At 48.9% G+C, this 17,201-nt stretch overlaps 1 protein-coding gene across 28 annotated transcripts in view; it reads left to right on the forward strand.

The window, feature by feature from the left end:
• The first annotated feature begins 281 nt into the window (after positions 1–281).
• Positions 282–17,201, forward strand: part of LOC105473834 (LRR binding FLII interacting protein 1) — a 170,549-nt gene continuing 153,629 nt past the window's right edge. For 18 of the 28 annotated variants that reach the window (XM_011727947.3, XM_071073671.1, XM_011727913.3 and 15 more), the window contains exon 1: positions 285–436. In XM_011727947.3, coding sequence (XP_011726249.1) covers positions 341–436 — 96 coding nt within the window. In that variant the 5' untranslated portion in view covers positions 285–340. Of the gene's footprint in view, positions 437–17,201 lie in introns of all 28 variants that reach the window. The other 10 variants (XM_011727927.2, XM_011727932.3, XM_011727939.3 and 7 more) reach the window with 2 other exon arrangements.

Consider the following 17,201-nt stretch of genomic DNA (forward strand, 5'->3'; position numbering starts at 1 on the left):
AGGTCCCGCGTGCCCGGCCCTGGGCATCCCCAGCGTCCCGGTGGTATCGGACCCCCATCGTCTCTGACACCTGGCGTCTCCGCCCCCCACCCCCGTCCCCCGCCCCGTCCCGCCCCGCCGTCGCTGGTCCCCGCCGTCCCTGGCCCCTGCTGCGGACCTCCGGCTCTGGCTTCCCCCGGGTCCCCGCGGCCCCCGTCCCCCCGCGTCCCCGCGTCCCCGGCCCAGCGCCCGCTGACGCCATGACGCCGCGGCGGAGGGAGGGGCTGGGGCCGGGGCCGGGCCGGGGCGGCGCGAGCGGCTGGAGCAACGGGCCCCGCGGCAGCTGCGGGCGACGCGGCCGATGGACATGGGCACCCAGGGCTCGGGGCGCAAGCGGCTCCCCAATCGGGAGCGGCTCACGGCGGAGGACGACGCGCTCAACCAGATCGCGCGGGAGGTAAGCGCGCCGGGCGGGTAGCCGGGGGGCGCGGGGCGGGCGCGGGGGCCGGGCGGCTGTCAGGGTCTCTCTGGCGTCCGTCTGTCCCGCTGCGCGTCTGTGCCACTGCGCGTCTGGCTCCAGGCGGGTGGGCCGGGCAGGCGAGCGCCGGGGCGCTGATCCCCGGGCGCTGCGCCCCGGCCCCGATCTCGGCGGCCTGCGGACCCGGCACCCGTCCTCCAGCCCCGGGCCCAGCCCGCAACGCTGCGCGCCCTCCCCCACCCCGGCCCCCGTTGGCCGCTGCGCCCTCCGGAGAGGACCCGGGGGCCGCCAGCGCGCGTGGTGGCTCGGGCTGGCCGGGCGGGGGCGAGCTCCCCGCTTTGTTGTGCCGCACGGAAGGAGGCAGGGGCTTAGGCCCGACCTGGAGGCAGTGGACGGTCTCCGGAGGCCACATGGCCCTGCCGAAATGGCCGAGTTGCTCAGGTGACCATTTGTCATCCATCCATCGATGTCACTCAAGGTGCAGCTCAGAGATGAACTTGGGGATCACTGTGAATTTTCTTTCAGGACTGAGCCTGCAAACGGGTCCAGGCACACTGAAAGGTCTTCATTAAAGTTTCCTGGGCAGAGTTTATTGTAACTAAGATCATGTTTGGTGATTAACTTTACCTGTGACTAATTGAAGGCACACTAGAAGTGGGTATTTGTACAAATGCCTTTTTTTTTTTTTTTTTTTTTTTTTTCCTCCCGCAAGAATTCTACCTTAAGGCTAAAGAATGTACATGACATCCAGAAAGTCGTACAGGGACGGCTTTTCCCGTTGGGAAAAGGGGAGCCAATAGGTTGCGGCCCCAGGGGGACAAAGGAAGCTTAATTTTTGACAGTGTTCCCTTTGTACCGTTTGAACTCTGTGCCAGGTGGGTGTATGAACGCAAAGAAAGTCTCTGCCTTGCAGCCCGCCTCACAGGTTCTCTTCCGTGTTGGGTATGATGGCGAGCTTTTCCACATGTGATTCTTCCCACAGGAAACACCTCCAAGCCATTTGGACTGTAGTGTCTGGCTACATCGTCAGATATTCTGGGGGATCAACTCTGTAACCAATCCTTAGGTGTTTGTAGTTGTAAATACCTGGTTTTGCTCTTACGGACATGTGGCAGTCAATCGGTATTTGTTGAATATTGAGTGAATACACTTCTGTTTCTCTCTGTATGATACAGAAAAGGGCTTTCCAGGTAAACCCTTATTCATTGCTGGAAGCCCACCGTGACCTCCAGGAGACCTTCCAGACTCTCAGCCCTCTCATATCGCACCAGGCCTAAGTCTCCCTGGTTCCATGGCCCTCCATGGCGTGCCCACACCTGGCATGGCAGTCAGAGTACCTTATCATTATTTGTTCACCTGTAGAAGGTGACACCCAGACAGGAAATATCTTACTTTTGTATCCCAAGAGCTCAGCACAGAGCCAGGCACATACTAGGTGTTCATCAATGTCTGTTACATTAATTAATAAACAAAAGAAGTACAAGGCATTTAAAGGACCTTTGGCTAAATATAGACATTTGCTAAATATAGTAGCTTGAGTATAACTCCCTCCTGTGAAGACAGTCATTTATGTATGCATTTGACCGCAGCGCCTAACAAGTGTTCCCTGCAAGGGCCAGAGGTGGCCAGTGAATCGCAAGTCTTGTCTTGATGTCAGTGGTTATGGGGCAAAAGAATGAGAAGAATGAAAGTTCCCAGAGTTTGCCTTTTATCCACTGGTGTTTTTGTTTGTTTGTTTGTTTTGTTTTGTTTTGTTTTTTTGGCACAGTCCCACTCTGTTGCCCAGGCTGGGGTACAGTGGTGTGATCTCGGCTCACTGCAACCTCCACCTCCCAGGCTCAAGAGATCCTCCTGCCTCAGCCTCACCAGTAGCTGGGATTACAGGCACGCACCAACACACCTGGCTAATTTTTGTATTTTTAGTAGAGACAGGGTTTCACCATGTTAGCCGGGCTGGTCTCGAACTCCTGGCCTCAAGTGATCTGCCTGCCTTGGCCTCTCAAAGTGCTGGGATTACAGGCATGAGCTGCTGCGCCCAGCCTATCTGCTCTTTTTATAAAAGAAATTGAAAAGAAAGGCAAGGGAACACTCCTTGGGTTGAGAGCCCCAGGTCCTGCCTCCCACCCAGGAAGATGCAGTTGGAGTTACAGAGATAGACTTGTGAGTCAGAGCTGGGCTTTGAAACGACATAGTTCTTTGCTAGCTGTGCCATCCTAGGAAGGTGAGTTACTCAATCTCCTCTGAGCCTCTGTTTTCTCATCTCTAAAATGGAGAAGAATAAATCTCCCCTGGCTGTCAGGATTAAAGAAAGTGGGTAGCAACGTAAAGTATGTAACTAGGCGGTGGGTAAATATGAGAGCTCCTTACACACCCCTCCCTGTAAAACCCAGCCGTAGATGCAGCTGTTACGAGTGCTGAGTAGCACAGATTGACAGGGCTGGAGGGAGCAGGTGTGACATCTTATGTTTTAGTACAAATTAAATTCTATTTCCCAACTGTGAAAATGAAAATCACTATTCAAATGGCAAATATCTATTCCTTGAATTCATCGGGGTTCTTATAGAAATCAAAAAAATTGTCTTAGGTTCAGTGCTTTCTTATTCACTCATTGACTCAACAGATACAAGTCATAGTATCCAAATTCCTGTCCTGGGGAGACTGGAGAGTCAAGGAGGAACCCAACAAGGACCTGCTGTGTTTTTTTGTTGGGCCAGGAGTTGGGCCAGAAAGGGGTTGACACCTGTAGATCAATAATGCTAACGGAAGACAGGAAGAGATCTGATATGAAAAGGGCGTAGACAATGCTCTGAAGGTTTGGACAGAGAGAATTATAGCAGGCCAGTGGTGTCAGAAGTGGCTTCCTGGAGGAAGTGGCATTTTGAGTTTTTGAAGGCTGTATCTACCAGTCAAGATGCTTTGGCTGCTGCGACGGAAACCCTGACTGGACTGGCATTGACAAGGGGAAGCATATTGGCTGGAGCACAGCAAGCCCGGAGGCAGGGTAGGATTCCCCGCCAGCCTCACCAGTGGCTCGGGCCTTTTTCCCACAGTACCTGCGCAGCTGGTTGGGCTGGGCCATCCTCTGTGGGCGGCCTCATCCTCAGGCTGACTTGCTTCATGAAGGCCACTGGTCTTGGCTTTCCCAGGCTGCCGCTGTGGAGCCCACACACCATCTTTTCTGGTGGCTCGCTCCAGAGAGCCAGCAGTATCTCCCTGGTAAACCTCCATGTGTCCGCCTGGCCACTCCTGCACCAAGCTCTGTGACAAGGACCATGGACTTAGGGGCTCAGTGCCTGTGGCAAAGGTGGGTGGGTCTACCCTGTGACCTGTCAGGCTTGTCCTAGGACTGGGGAGAGCCAGCCTCCCTGAAATACTTGGGAAGGTGTGGGGGCCTGAAAGGAAACTGGGGAGCCTTCAAGAAAGTGGGAAGGAGTGAGCTGGCACTTAGGTCTGGCACCCAAGAACATGCCTTCTAGAGAGTAAGTGGAATATTCTGGGCCGAGGTCATTGGGAAGCCTGAGTCACCTTGCAGAGATGTGGGTCCCAGTTCCGCTGGAGCGAGGGTAAGAGCTAGGCTCCACTGCGCAGGGCTTTGCACTCTTCTGGGTAGAAGCAGGACTCACGGCGAGGGCAGCCTTTGGAGGGTGCATTTCTGCATCTGCAGCTGATGTCCTGCGTCCATGTTATGGTTTAAACTCTAGGCAAGCATATAGTAAAGATACTTATTTGCAAATGCTGTATTATCACAAGTCGATTATTCCTCACTCTCTTGTTGCAGTGGAATTCAGGCGGGATGTTGTCAGGAAAAAGGTTCAGTACGCACTGGAGAAGCTCATTAGCACCAAAGGCATGAGCTGCGCCTCCCACATCTGGGGAGGGGTGTTTCCAACGCAGATAGATTTTCCTCTCCTGCCGCGTTTCACATTCAGCTGGTGCATTTTGGTAGCATCCCAAACTTTTCATTCAGCACTCTGCGGCTGAGTAAAGTGATACTGGTCCCACCATGCGACTCTGAGTATTGCTCTCCAATGAAGGTGCTTTTCCCAACAGGAACAGTCATTTGCGCAGGCTGCATTAGGAACTCACTGTGGGGCCTTGTGACAGTGCGGTGAGCTTATTATGTCCTGGTGGTAGGTACTCCTTCCTCACCCAGCAGGACGGGGCCCCTCTCGCCCATAACTGTTTCTGCAGCCTCCTCTCCAAGCTGGCACCTCTGTGGCCTGTGGCCTTGGGCCCTGATCCATGACGGGGCACTGCTGCCCCACCTGGCTCCCCTTCACCGGCCCCAAGTTGACTTGTGGGACTGCGGGTGCTGGCTGTTCAGTCCTCACAGCCGCCGTCTTTCACTCAAGCCGTGGCCACACAGGAGTCCAGTTGTGGAGAAGGGGTCACGCTGCCCCCAAGGCAGCCTGCAGCCATCAAGTAACCATTTTGTGAGGACACAAAATGTCCCCCAGCCTTGTTTCAAGGTGCAACCAACTGTGCAGTGTGTTTCCTGCTCTGGAGCTCTCTGCGGGCCAGGCTGAGGCTGACTCCTGCCGAGGCCACCTCCCCGCCCAGCCCTTCACTGACCGGCCTGCCTCCCTCATGCCCCTGCTGGGACGGGGCTCACATCCAGTCCTGCCATGGGCTCTGCTTCTGGAACCCAACATAAAGCCGTGCCCCTCGTTTCGGGTAGTTCATAAATATTGGGTCTTTTAATCTTAAGTCCCCCTTTCATTCCTCTTTTCTCCCTGTCCTTCCCAAATAGCCCTCCTCTATCAGCCTGGGTGGAGGGAGCCTGTCACTCTTCTCCTCAAGGCTGTTGGAGAACCAAGCTGGGGGTGGGGTGCACGTGTTCTTTTCCAGAACAGCCGAGAAATGGGGTTCAGTGAGAAAACTTCGCTCTACCTGTCTCCAGCACTACCCTGACCTGGGCCTTGTGGGGTGGAGAGTCCAGGACTGAGGCCGGCTGCCAAGATGCAAATCTGGGTCCCCAGTGCAGTCCCCTGCCCTCAGGTGAGGTGACCCTGGGGCCGGCATTCACCTGCACGCAACCAAGATGTCAGACTTGTCCCTACAACCTATTTCACTTGATTTGAAAGTGAATTTCCTGACTTTTTTCTCTATGAATTTGCTTTTCTGAGGCTGGCCAGCAGATTTCACACCAACTGGACGCTGCTGGACACTGGTTTGCCTTTGGGGTCGGGCCCTGCCCCTTTGTTCCACAGGAGTTGGGAGAGGTGAGGGGCGTTCAGTGCCCGGCAGGACATAGGACTGTCCAGCCTGAACAACATCCTGCCTCTATTTGTAACCCAGCCGCAGTGGAGGCCCTGAGGGCCGTTCTGCAGCTCATTCTCCTAAGCCAAACACCATCTTGGCAGGTTGTCTGCAAGGTTTTAGGAATGTGACAAGACCGGCGTTCCAGACAGATTTTTACCGACAGTCTGAGCTGTTGGAGGGCGCGAACACTGCGCCTGCGACCTTGGGCTGTTTGTGCGATTCCCAAAAGATGCTACTGGGTTTCTGAGTTTGCAGAAAACTCAGCTGTGGACAGGCCTGCTGGTCCCCGATGGCCCTGGGCCCCACCCCACAGCTATTTTTGTCAGAGGGCCAGCTGTCTCCCTTCTTCCTTTTCTGGGTGACTCTTGAGCCACTCGTTGGCCTGGTACTCAGGGTTGGGATGTGTGTGTGGAGGACATGAGAGGCAGTGTGGATAAGGGAAATCCAGGACCTGGCTTCTAGCCCTGCCCGTCCCCTGTGAGCCCTGCCCGTCCCCAGTGAGTGTGAGACAGGAAAGGAGAGAGGGAGGCCGGGCGCGGTGGCTCAAGCCTGTAATCCCAGCACTTTGGGAGGCCGAGACGGGTGGATCACGAGGTCAGGAGATGGAGACCATCCTGGCTAACATGGTGAAACCCCGTCTCTACTAAAAATACAAAAAACTAGCCGGGCGAGGTGGCGGGCGCCTGTAGTCCCAGCTACTCGGGAGGCTGAGGCAGGAGAATGGCGTGAACCCGGGAGGCGGAGCTTGCAGTGAGCCGAGATCACGCCACTGCACTCCAGCCTGGGCGACACAGCGAGACTCCGTCTCAAAAAAAAAAAAAAAAAAAAAAAAAAAAAAGGAAAGGAGAGAGGGGCGAACGGAGGTTGCTTCTGAGGCCCAAGGTGTGCCAGGTACTCTGGAAGCTCTACTCCCATAGTTTGTTTCTATCCTATGAAAAGAGTTCAGAGTCTCTGTGTCTGACAGAGAGAAAAAAGACTCAGAGACCGTGTGGAACATGGCTGAGGCCACCTGTTAATTAGGGGCTGCTAGTTCAGGGCCCAGGCTGCTTCCTGGATCAGCCCCTCAGCTTCCTCCAAGACCCCGTTCAGGCCATGTCCTGCAGGCAAGCCACCTGCTTCCTATCCCTGGCACATGTTGTCCCCCACTGGCCTCTGAACCACCAGGGGGTGACATTTCAGGAGAGAGAGTCCCATATCTGTCTCTGCCTCACTATGTCTCTCATCTTCTTTTTCCATCCTTTCATCTTTAAAATATTTAATTTTTTTTCATCAGAGTAATATATGTTTTTACCCTGACCCTATATCGTCAGGCCGTTCCCCACACAGCAGGCTTGGCAGTCCTTTTAAAATATGTCAGATCATGTCACTTCTCTGATAAAAAACTTTCCAAGGGTGTCTTGTATCACTCCGTAAAAGCCAAGTCCTTAAACAACCTACAAGATCCTAAATGATCTGGTAATGATCTCCTTCTTTATAAATAACATGCATATGTATTACACATTAGTTTATCAATTGCAGATGCTATCAACTGGCTCCTGCATTGAAGGACAGGACTTGGTGTGCATGGGCCCAGTTCAGGCAGGCTCCCTACTTTCCTTCTCTGCATCACACTATATAGTTCATTGTAGTGTGGGGCTAAATGAATATTCACTGACAGGACAGACTGCTTAAGAGTATGGGTGCTAGAATCAGATTTCCTGGGTTCAAATCCCCATTCTGTCCCTTATACCATGACTCACGGCAAGTTACTTATCAACTTTGTGCCTCAGTTCCCACATAGGTAAGATGGGAAAGTTTTAGGAGTATACTTCACCCAGGGCAGTTATGAGGGTAAATGAGATATTTCACAAAAATACCTCAGAACAATGTCTGTCACATAGTAAATGCTCAGTAAATGCTGGTAATGATGATGATGTTGCTGGCTATGTAAATAATGTCAATTGCAGAGCCAAGCAGTGTACTATAATCTTTCCTTCCTTATACAACTTTCTGTTTCTTCTAAAGTTGATGATTTATTTTCTTTTTCATTGCTCATCTGCCTACCCATCTAGCTTATCTATCTATATATCTACATATCTCCAGAAAGTTTTCAACAGAACCCATCAAAATGCTATGTTCTATATGATTAAACAAATCAGATAATCTATCAATTCCATTTTATTATTATATGGAAATCTACCCACTGGAGACCTCTGTCCTCTAGATCTAGTCTGGTCTGGGTGTTCTCCTGGGGGTTTCCTGCACCTGCCATTCCCTCTGCCACCATTCTGAGAATTTCTTTTACCCCCTTTTTATTGTTGTTGTTAGGTCCCTGTTTTCTGGATTCCATATTATCTTCCTTCTTGGATTGCTATCTTATTTTTCTGGAACACATCCTTCAGTAGCTTTTGGAGTAAGAATGCCTCTTCTAAGTATTCACATGTCTGAAAATGTCTTTATTCTACATTCATACTTGATTAATACTTTGGTTGTGTATAGAGTTCTATGTTAAAAATAATTTTCCAAAGAATGATGAAGAACTCTGTGTCTTCTTTGGCATAATTTCTAGTAAGTATTGTTAACTGGAAAAAGTAATATACAAAAAATAGAAATAGTATGCTGTTCCTTGTGTGAGAAAGCCTGCAATTTTCCTGCATTTGCATAAAAATCACTGGCAGAACACAATGAAAGGACTGTGGGGGTGCAGGTGGAAGCAGGTTGTCAAGTGCCACTCTTCATGCTCTTGATATTTGAACCATGTGACTGTATTACCTAGTCAATAAAATAAACTAATAAATATCAAAAAAGTGAAATTAGGAGTCAGGCATATGGCTCACACCTGTAATTCCAGCAACTCAGGAGGCTAAGGTGAAAGAATAGCTTGGGACCAAGAGTTCTAGTCCAGCTTGGGCAACAAAGTAGGACCCTTCCTCTAAAAATATATTTTTTTAATTTAGCTGGGCATGGTGGTGCATGCCTGTAGTCCCAGCTATTTGGGAATCTGAGGCAGGAGCATCACTTAAGCCCAGGAGTTCAAGACCAGCCTGGGCAACATAGTGAGACACCCATCTCCACAAAAAAGAAAAGAAAAAGTGACCAGGTGCAATGGCTCACGCCTGTAATCCCAACACTTTGGGAGGCCAGCGAGTGGATCACTTGAACTCAGGAGTTTGAGACCGTCTGGACAACATGGTGAAATCCCTTTTCTACTAAAAATACAAAAATTAGCCAAGCATGGTGGCCTGTGCCTATGGTCCCAGCTAGTTGGGAGGCTAAGGTGGGAGGATCATTTGAGCCCAGGGGACAGAGGTTGCAGTGAGCTGAGATCACACCCCTGCACTCCAGCCTGGGTTGACAGAGCAAGACTCTGTCTCAAATAAAAATAAATAAATAAAATTTAAAAGAAAAAGTTTGGAAACTTTTAGGATCTTCTCTTTATTCTCAGAATTCTCGATTTTCCCCCCACTTATTGAGCATTCATTGGGTTCATTCAATCTGGAAACTTGTATCCTAAAATTCTGGGAAATTTTCTTGAATTTTTTTCCTATCCCCATCAAGTTCTTTTTTATTCTTTTTTTTTTTTTTTTTTTTTTTTTTGTCTTTTCGTAATACTTCATGGAAGATTCTTCAACTTTACCTTCCACTCCTTCTACTAAGTTTACCTGTTTTATATTTAATTTCTAAGTTTTTTTTGTTGGTCTTTATTTCTCTTTTATAGCATCCTTTCTTGACTCACTGATGCAGTACCTTTTCTTACTACTCCAAGGATATTTAGCAAATTCACTTAATTTGGGGGTTTTCCTGAAATTTTTTTTGTTCCCTGCATCTTGGTCTGTTTCTTCCTGTTTCTTTTTCTCCTTTGTGTGTTTTGGCCTCTGTCATCTTGGAGCCTTTCCCAGATGTGTGGTGATCCTCGGCTACCCTTTCATATTTTAGAGGGAGGCACTAAACATCGTGACTACAATTTGAGCAAAGGCCAGGAAGGGAGATGTCACAAAGTGTGAACAGGAAACCACACAGGGCGGCTGAAGTGTTGGTATCAGACAGTGGTTCCTCAGGCAGGGGCGTGCAGCTCTGATTTGAACCCATTCTCCTGCCTTTGAGGCTAGTGCCCTTGACCACCATGTCAGTGTCGGGAGGAAACATCGCTTAGTGTTAACAAGTCAGACTTCTCTAATTTGGTGGCTACAAATGGAGTTTTGTTTTTGATTAAGGGACTAGTAAGTCTGGAAAAGAAAGTTGAAAATTAATCTGAGACATACGCCAGGGAAGAAGAGCTAACCTCTAGTGTCTACACAGCCCAAACAAAGGAACCCATCATTATGCTATTCTTTTACTGAGAGTGAAATAAAATGTCAAATTAGGTGAACAAATACAGATAGTAAAAAAAAGAGAGAGATTTTCATATCTTCAGGCATCAAGAATTGGGCCGGGCATGGTGGCTCACGCCTGTAATCCCAGCACTTTGGGAGGCCGAGGTGGGTGGATCACCTGAGGTCTGAAGTTCAAGACCAGCCTGACCAATATGGTGAAACCCCATCTCTACTAAAAATACAAAAATTAGCCAGGTGTAGTGGCACGCACCTGTAGTCTCAGCTGCTCGGGAGGCTGAAGCAGGAGAATTGCTTGAACCAGAGAGGGAGAGGTTGCAGTGAGCCAAGATTGCGCCACTGCACTCCAGCCTGGGCAACAGAGTGAGACTCCATCTCAAAAAAAAAAAAAAAGAAAAGAAAAGAAAGGAAGAAAGAAAAAGAAAAAAAGAAAAGGAATAATTCATTTATTTGCTTGGAAAGTTCTCTAAGATCTGAGATATACTTTCCATAAAACAAATAAAATACCTGGAGAGTTGAGGTAGGCAGAATGTGATATGGCCTTGGCAGCAGGTAAACCCTTGGATCAGCAAGTCTCTGAGAGCCAGATCTGTTCAGTGCCTCCACTGGCATATTATATTACAAACTCTCCACCCACTCTTGGCTTGGGGAGTGAATGAAAAATCACATAGTGGTCATGATCATATTTAAACATAAAGAAATCAGGAGATCTAAATTTGTTCATGTATTTTTAACCATCATGTAGGTTTATCAATTTTGCCATCATTGTCCTTGATTTCTTTCATTTTTATTTTTCACTTTCTTTGATGACATTCCTTAGGCATCTGGGAAGATGTGGGGTTTTCCAGGTTGACACTTATGGAAGTGGGGCTTCCATGCTGAGCTAGCATGGCTCTACCCTGTATTCCCTAAGACAGCAGCCCTCAACCTTTTTGGCACCAGGGACCAGTTTTGTGGAAGACAACTTTCCCACTGACCAGGGTGTGGGGATGGTTTGGGGATGATTCAAGCACATTATATTTATTGTGTATTTTGTTTCTATTATTATTACACTGTAACATGTAATGAAATAATTATACAATTCACCATAATGTAGAATTAGTGGGAGCCCAGAGTTTATTTTCCTGCAATTACACAGTCCCATTTGGGGGTAATGGGAGACAGTGACAGATCATCAGGCATTCGATTCTCATAAGGAGCACACAACCTAGATCCCTCACATGTGCAGTTCACAGTAGGGTTTGCGCTCTTATGAGAATCTGATGCTGCCACTCATCTGACAAGAGGTGGAGCTCAGGTGGGAATGTGAGTGATAGGGAGTGGCTGTAAATACAGATGAAGCTTTGCTCACTCACCCGCCTGCCGCTCACCTCCTGCTGTGCATCCCAGTTCCTAACAGGCCACGGACTGGTACCAGTCTGTGCCCTGGGGGTAGGGGACCTCTGCCCTAAGATATTGCTTTAAATTACCCCCAGCATATTTTTAAATCACCCAAAGCTATGCTGTCTATAGGACTCTGTGCTCTGTATCTGTGCAGTGCACTGTGGTAGCCACTAGTCCTCTGTAGTTACTGAGCACTTGAAATGCGGTCAGTGCAGTTGAGGATCTGCATGTCAAATTAACTTCATTGCAATGCATTTAAATGTAAAGAGCTACATAAGTCTTGGGGCTGCCATGTTGGCCAGTGCAGTTCCAGAGCAATTCCCTTGTGGAAATACATTGTAATAGAGGTGTGTTCTGCAATGTGGGATATTTATTGGCTACTTACACATGGGGCTGCATACCACTCATGAGCAGTGCAGGTGGACCGGACTGACTGATCGACTGATCTATTGCAGGTTGGAACCTTTGTGGGACTGTGGTCTCCAGGACCTGTGGGTCAGCCTTTTTAAGTTGTGTGACCATAGGCAAGTGAATGCAACCCAGTCTATTTTTTTGTTTGTTTGTTTGTTTGTTTTGTTTTTTTTAATCTGAGGAAGAGGAATGCTGTCATGTGGGGCGGTCGTGGTAATGAACTACAGCCCACACGCTGCAGGGCATGCTGCCTGGCACCTGGTAGGTGGCAACTAAATGGTGGTGGTCTTTTGCTACCTTCAGGTGGCTGTGGTTAGCTCTAGAAGGAGGCAGTCGTGCTTCTTGACTGGTTGGGACGTGCCCCAGGGCTGAGATGGGGGTTGGGTGGAGCATGTGAGAAAAATACAGGAAAGATGATCTCCCATGCCTAAGAGGGACACAGACAGCCCTTGGGACTGATTAAATGAACTCAGAATAAAAGCACAAATGGCTGTCACTGTAAATATGTGTGTCTTTAGTGTCAGTGTCCCTGGGGACTTCTTATAAGTTTGAAGCGTGTTACCATTCTTGGCATTGAGACAGTCAGTGTCACTTTTATTTCTTGGTCTTGAATTCAAGAATCGACAGTAAGATGCCATCAGATTTTTCAAGCCGCTTCACCATCAAGCATCCTAGTCTTGGTGCCCGGGTCTTTGGTTGGCTTCCCGGAAATAATGGGCCACTTCACCCCAGCCTTGTTCTGCACTGTTTATCTTTGGGCTTATCTGACCTCTTAGAACCTACTAAATAACCCGCCTATTTTTAACCAATGCCTAGAGCCAGCTCCAGAGGAATTGCCACATGAGTTGAGAGGAGGTGATGGCCACATGGTTTTCCAACTCTTCATTTCAGTATCCAAAGTTTTTTCTTTGTTTTCTCTTGTGTTAGGGTTTCTCAATCTGGGCACTACTGACATTTAGGGCTGGGTAATTCTCTCTCCTGGGGGGTGCTGTCCTATGCATTATAGGATTTTAAACAGCATCCCTGGCTTCTGCCCAGTAGGCGCCAGTAGCTCCCCACTCCCCAGCTGTGACCACCAAACATGCTTCCAGACATTGTCAAATGGCCCATGGGGAAGAAGATACCCAAATGAGGATCTCTGTTTCAGGTTTCCCCTGCCACCCTGCTGGGTTTGTACCTTGAGCTCTAACCACTCCCCTCAGCTAGAGAACCCTGGGTCTGGCAGTGGCTACAACCGTTTGCCCTCCTGCAAGGAGGGTAGAAAGCCCTAGCTGACCACATCACATTCTTGGCGTTTCCTCCATTTAAACCTCCTGGAAGTTAGTACAGAGGGGGCCACATACCCTGGAAGCTGAGATGGAGCCATTTTAGAAGTCAGCTGCAGGCTCAGGGAATGGAGACATGAGTTGCCAATGTGATTACACTTTGCTGTGCTTTAGAATTGTGCTTGAGCTGATGGCAGGGCTGGGGACAGTCTATACCAAGATACCACAGACCGGGGGCTTTAGCATGGAAGTTGATCTCTCCCCGTTCTGGAGGCAGGAAGTCCAAGACCTAAGTGCTGGCACATTCAGCGCACACCTCTTGTCTGCATCTTCAGATTACTCAAAATCCAGGTGTGGCTGCAGGAGAAGGGACGGGGAAGACCCCCAGCTTTAGTCTCACCTATGGGGGTGGGGCTGGAGACCCATTCATCCTTCACCCCCCAGGATGAGAAGGGGGACTGGATGTTGGACAACAGAAAGATCAGTGACTGCCACATTTCCACAGGATTAAAACTGTCCCCATATCTCCTGTAAAAGCACATTGCTGAACTTCTTAAAATAGATGACCAGATCATTGTCTTGTTTGGAACCCCTGCTGCATCAGCCCTGGGTCTCCACAGCTCTCTGCATGACACTCTCCTCACCATCTCTCAACTGATCTCAGAAAGTACTGTGTGGTCCCCGCCCCTCCACTCCTGTTCGCAGCAAGAGAACCCCAAGAACCTGCAGTGTCTACCCAAAGACTCCCCCTTCCAACCCCTGGGCTCTCTTTTCCCTTGGCCAAAAGGCTTGCATCTCAGCCTGCTGGGATGAGACAGGAAGGGATCATTAACCATGTGAATGTTCCAGCATATTCAGCTCTGTGGTTTCTACCTCTTGCTTCCTTTTTTATGTACAATTTGCAAAGGAAAACACACACATACACTGTCCCTTTCACTGATTGAAAATTCAGCTTTAATATTCCATTTGGTTTAATCAATAATATTCTTTTTAAAAATGGTATTCCTCCCAGCGCTTTGGGAGGCCAAGGCAGGAGGATCGCTTGAACCTAGGAGTTTGAGAATAGCCTGGACAACATAACAAGAATTCTTCTCTATTTAAAAAAAAAAAAAAAAAAAAGCCGGGTGCAGTGACTCACACCTGTAATCCCAGCACTTTGGGAGACCGAGGCAACCAGATCACCTGAGGTCAGAAGTTCAAGACCAGCCTGGCCAACATGGTGAAACCCCATCTCTACTAAAAATACAAAAATTAGCCAGGCATGTTGGCTGGTGCCTTGGGAGGCTGAGGCAGGAGAATCGCTTGAACCCAGGAGGTGGAGGTTGCAGTGAGCTGAGATCATGCTATTGCACTCCAGCCTGGGCAACAGAGTGAGACTCCATCTCAGAAAAGAAGAAAAATCGTGCTCCTTTTGGTTTAAGGCTTAATCAATCTTTTCTCCTTGGATTTCTGTTTTTGTGATTGGTGTTAAAATTTCAATCTATTTTTCTTTCCTAAATATCTTTTCCAATTTTTCCCTATATAGAACGCAATAGTTAATAAATTATATTGAATATATGTGTGGTGGGAGGATTGCCTTGCAGGTCAACAGGTTGCACTCTGTATTACCAATAGCTTGTTTTTTAAAAAAAAGATTTTTTAAAATGTGTTAAAGTATACCAGGTTAAAGTAACATATAACATGCACAATATATTGTACAGTTTTGTGTCCTGCTTTTAAATTTTTTAAGTTATTTCAGATAAGGATACTCCTGATCCTTGGGAGGACTTCCTGGGCATTGTCTTAGATGGCTGTGTGCTTCCTTTCTTGGGCCCTTGCAGGGTTCGGGTTTCTCTTGGTGTGAAGTTTTCCTCCTAACTCCCATGACTAGAGACACTTCACACACTCGTGAGAGAATCTTTGGGGGACCCAGGGAGAGTACAGTGTAGAGGGTCAGCCTTGGGTGCTGTGGCCGGGAGACCTCCTCAGACAAGCGGCAAGCATCTCTGAGTCTCAGTGTTTCCACCTGGCAAGGAGAGGCGATACTGGGTGGCTGTGAGGAGCGTATGAGGCAATGCAGACATGAGGCCTTAGGATGGGCCTTCAGGGATCGTGCTGGCTAAGGACCGTGTGTGTGCAGTTGCCCCGTCTGCCACCTGTGCTCAAAGACTTTCAGACTCAGAGGTTGAGGCCCGGCTTCTGCCCCCAGCTTCACTCCAGGTTCCAGGCTCCAGGCCTCAGGTTCCCAGTCCCAGGTTCTAGGCTGAGGGTTTTGGTTCCAGGTTCCAGACTAGGGTTTCAGGTTCCAGGTTCCAGGCTAAGGGTTTCAGGTTCCGAGTTCCAGGTTCCAGGCTAAGGGTTTTGGTTCCATGTTCCAGGCTTCAGGCTTCCAGTTCCAGGTTCCAGGCTAAGTGTTTCAGGTTCCAGGCCCCAGGTTTAGGCCAAGGGTTCCCAGTTCCTGGTTCTAAGCTCCAGGCTTCAGGTTCTGAACTCTAGGTCTTCAATCCTAGGCTCCAGGTTGCAGGATCTGGACTCGTACACCAGCTCCAGGCTACCTGGAGAAGGGAGGAAAGGTTGCAGGGCCAAGTCCACCCTCGTTTTACCACCTCCTCTATAAGGTGGGATAAATCTGCCTGCTAACCTCACAGAGTTCACATGAGGTCCCAATGAGAAAACATTTGAGATGATGCACATAAAGCCTAAAGGGCTTTGCAGCTGTGAGATGGTGGTGATATTATTGTCAGAAAAGTTTAAAATAAATTCTTAAACACTCAGATGTTTCAGGATAGTTTATAGCTGCTTCTGAACATGGAGCAGTGTGCTCACTGGCCAGAGGGCCACCGCGCACTCGCTACGCCTCTTTTGGCAATGCTGTTGCTTTCTTCTGCAATTGGAGGAGATCTACACCACCCAGAATTTGCTAGAAATGCTGGGTCTTGAGCCCCACCTGTGCTACTGGCTCAGAACCTCTGGAGGTGGAGCCAGCCATCTGGGCTTCTGACACACCCCTGGACGATTCGGGCGCACCCTCACCTTCAGAAGTTCTGCCCTTGGTAGATGGATGCCGTTGGAGTATCTGGCTATAGAGATGGGAGAATGCATTTACTCTGATGTTCCTGATTAGCAGAGAGTGGCTTTTTCCTGTTCAGATGGCTGAGGAGTGAATAACTTCGGTCATAACCGTTAGCATTGCTGTGACCTTCCCGCTAGGCGAAGCTGCTGTTTGAGGATTTGCTCCCTCTCAGAGGGCTCCCTCCCTTCTCCCAGGGGAGAGCCTGGCCAGGGCCCCCAGCTCTGTGGGTCTGCACTTGGCACACAGCAGACCCTGGATCGCTAGGGTTTAGTGGCAGAAAAGTGAGTGAATGAATAAAGGAACAGATGGATGAATGAATGAATGAATGAGTGAATGAATGAATGAACTTAGCCTGACTTCCCGTAACATTTGGAAATTCTGATTCTTTTCAAATTAGAACAAGATTTGAAAAAGCTTGTCAGAAGTCACTTACATATAAGTGAAGGTTTAGGGAAGCAGGATTTAATTTGGCCGGGTGTGGATTCTCAGAAATGTTCATTTTGATTCCCCCTCACTCTGGCCGGGGTGGTTTGCGACCTTACCCCTCTTTCATGTAATAAGATATGGAGGGGAAAATTAAAGCAAGAAACCAAATCCTTTTCCTGTTTACTCTGACAGTTGTTCCCTCTTTCCAGTTCCTTGTTTTTATGGTTTTTCCTCCCTTGTGTTTCTCCTCTGGCTTTTGTTGCAATGTATGCACTTGGAAAAAATCTTCTGAATGATCCTAGCGATGGGGCTTTGGCCTCACTGGGCGTCGTGTGCGCGATCGGGTTGCACTGCACACTGCCGGCACGATGAGCTTGCACTCCCTAAAAAGGCAATCATTGTGTCCAGGAAAACTCTGCTAGGTTGATGGCGCACGCCCAGGGGCTGAAGTCACTTGGACCAAGTTTGTAGAACATGCTCTGTGTGGCTTCCCTGTTGGGGCAGGGGGATTGGGCCAGAGGAATTTAGGTGTATTAATACACCCTGCCAGGTGCAATAAATAGCCACCTTTGCCTGACCTTAACCTCAACTAAGCGCCGTGCTTCTCAGGAGCCCTGGACACCCCGGGAGTAACT

This window comes from Macaca nemestrina, chromosome 11, assembly GCF_043159975.1.
Source record: "Macaca nemestrina isolate mMacNem1 chromosome 11, mMacNem.hap1, whole genome shotgun sequence".
NCBI lineage: Eukaryota > Metazoa > Chordata > Mammalia > Primates > Cercopithecidae > Macaca > Macaca nemestrina.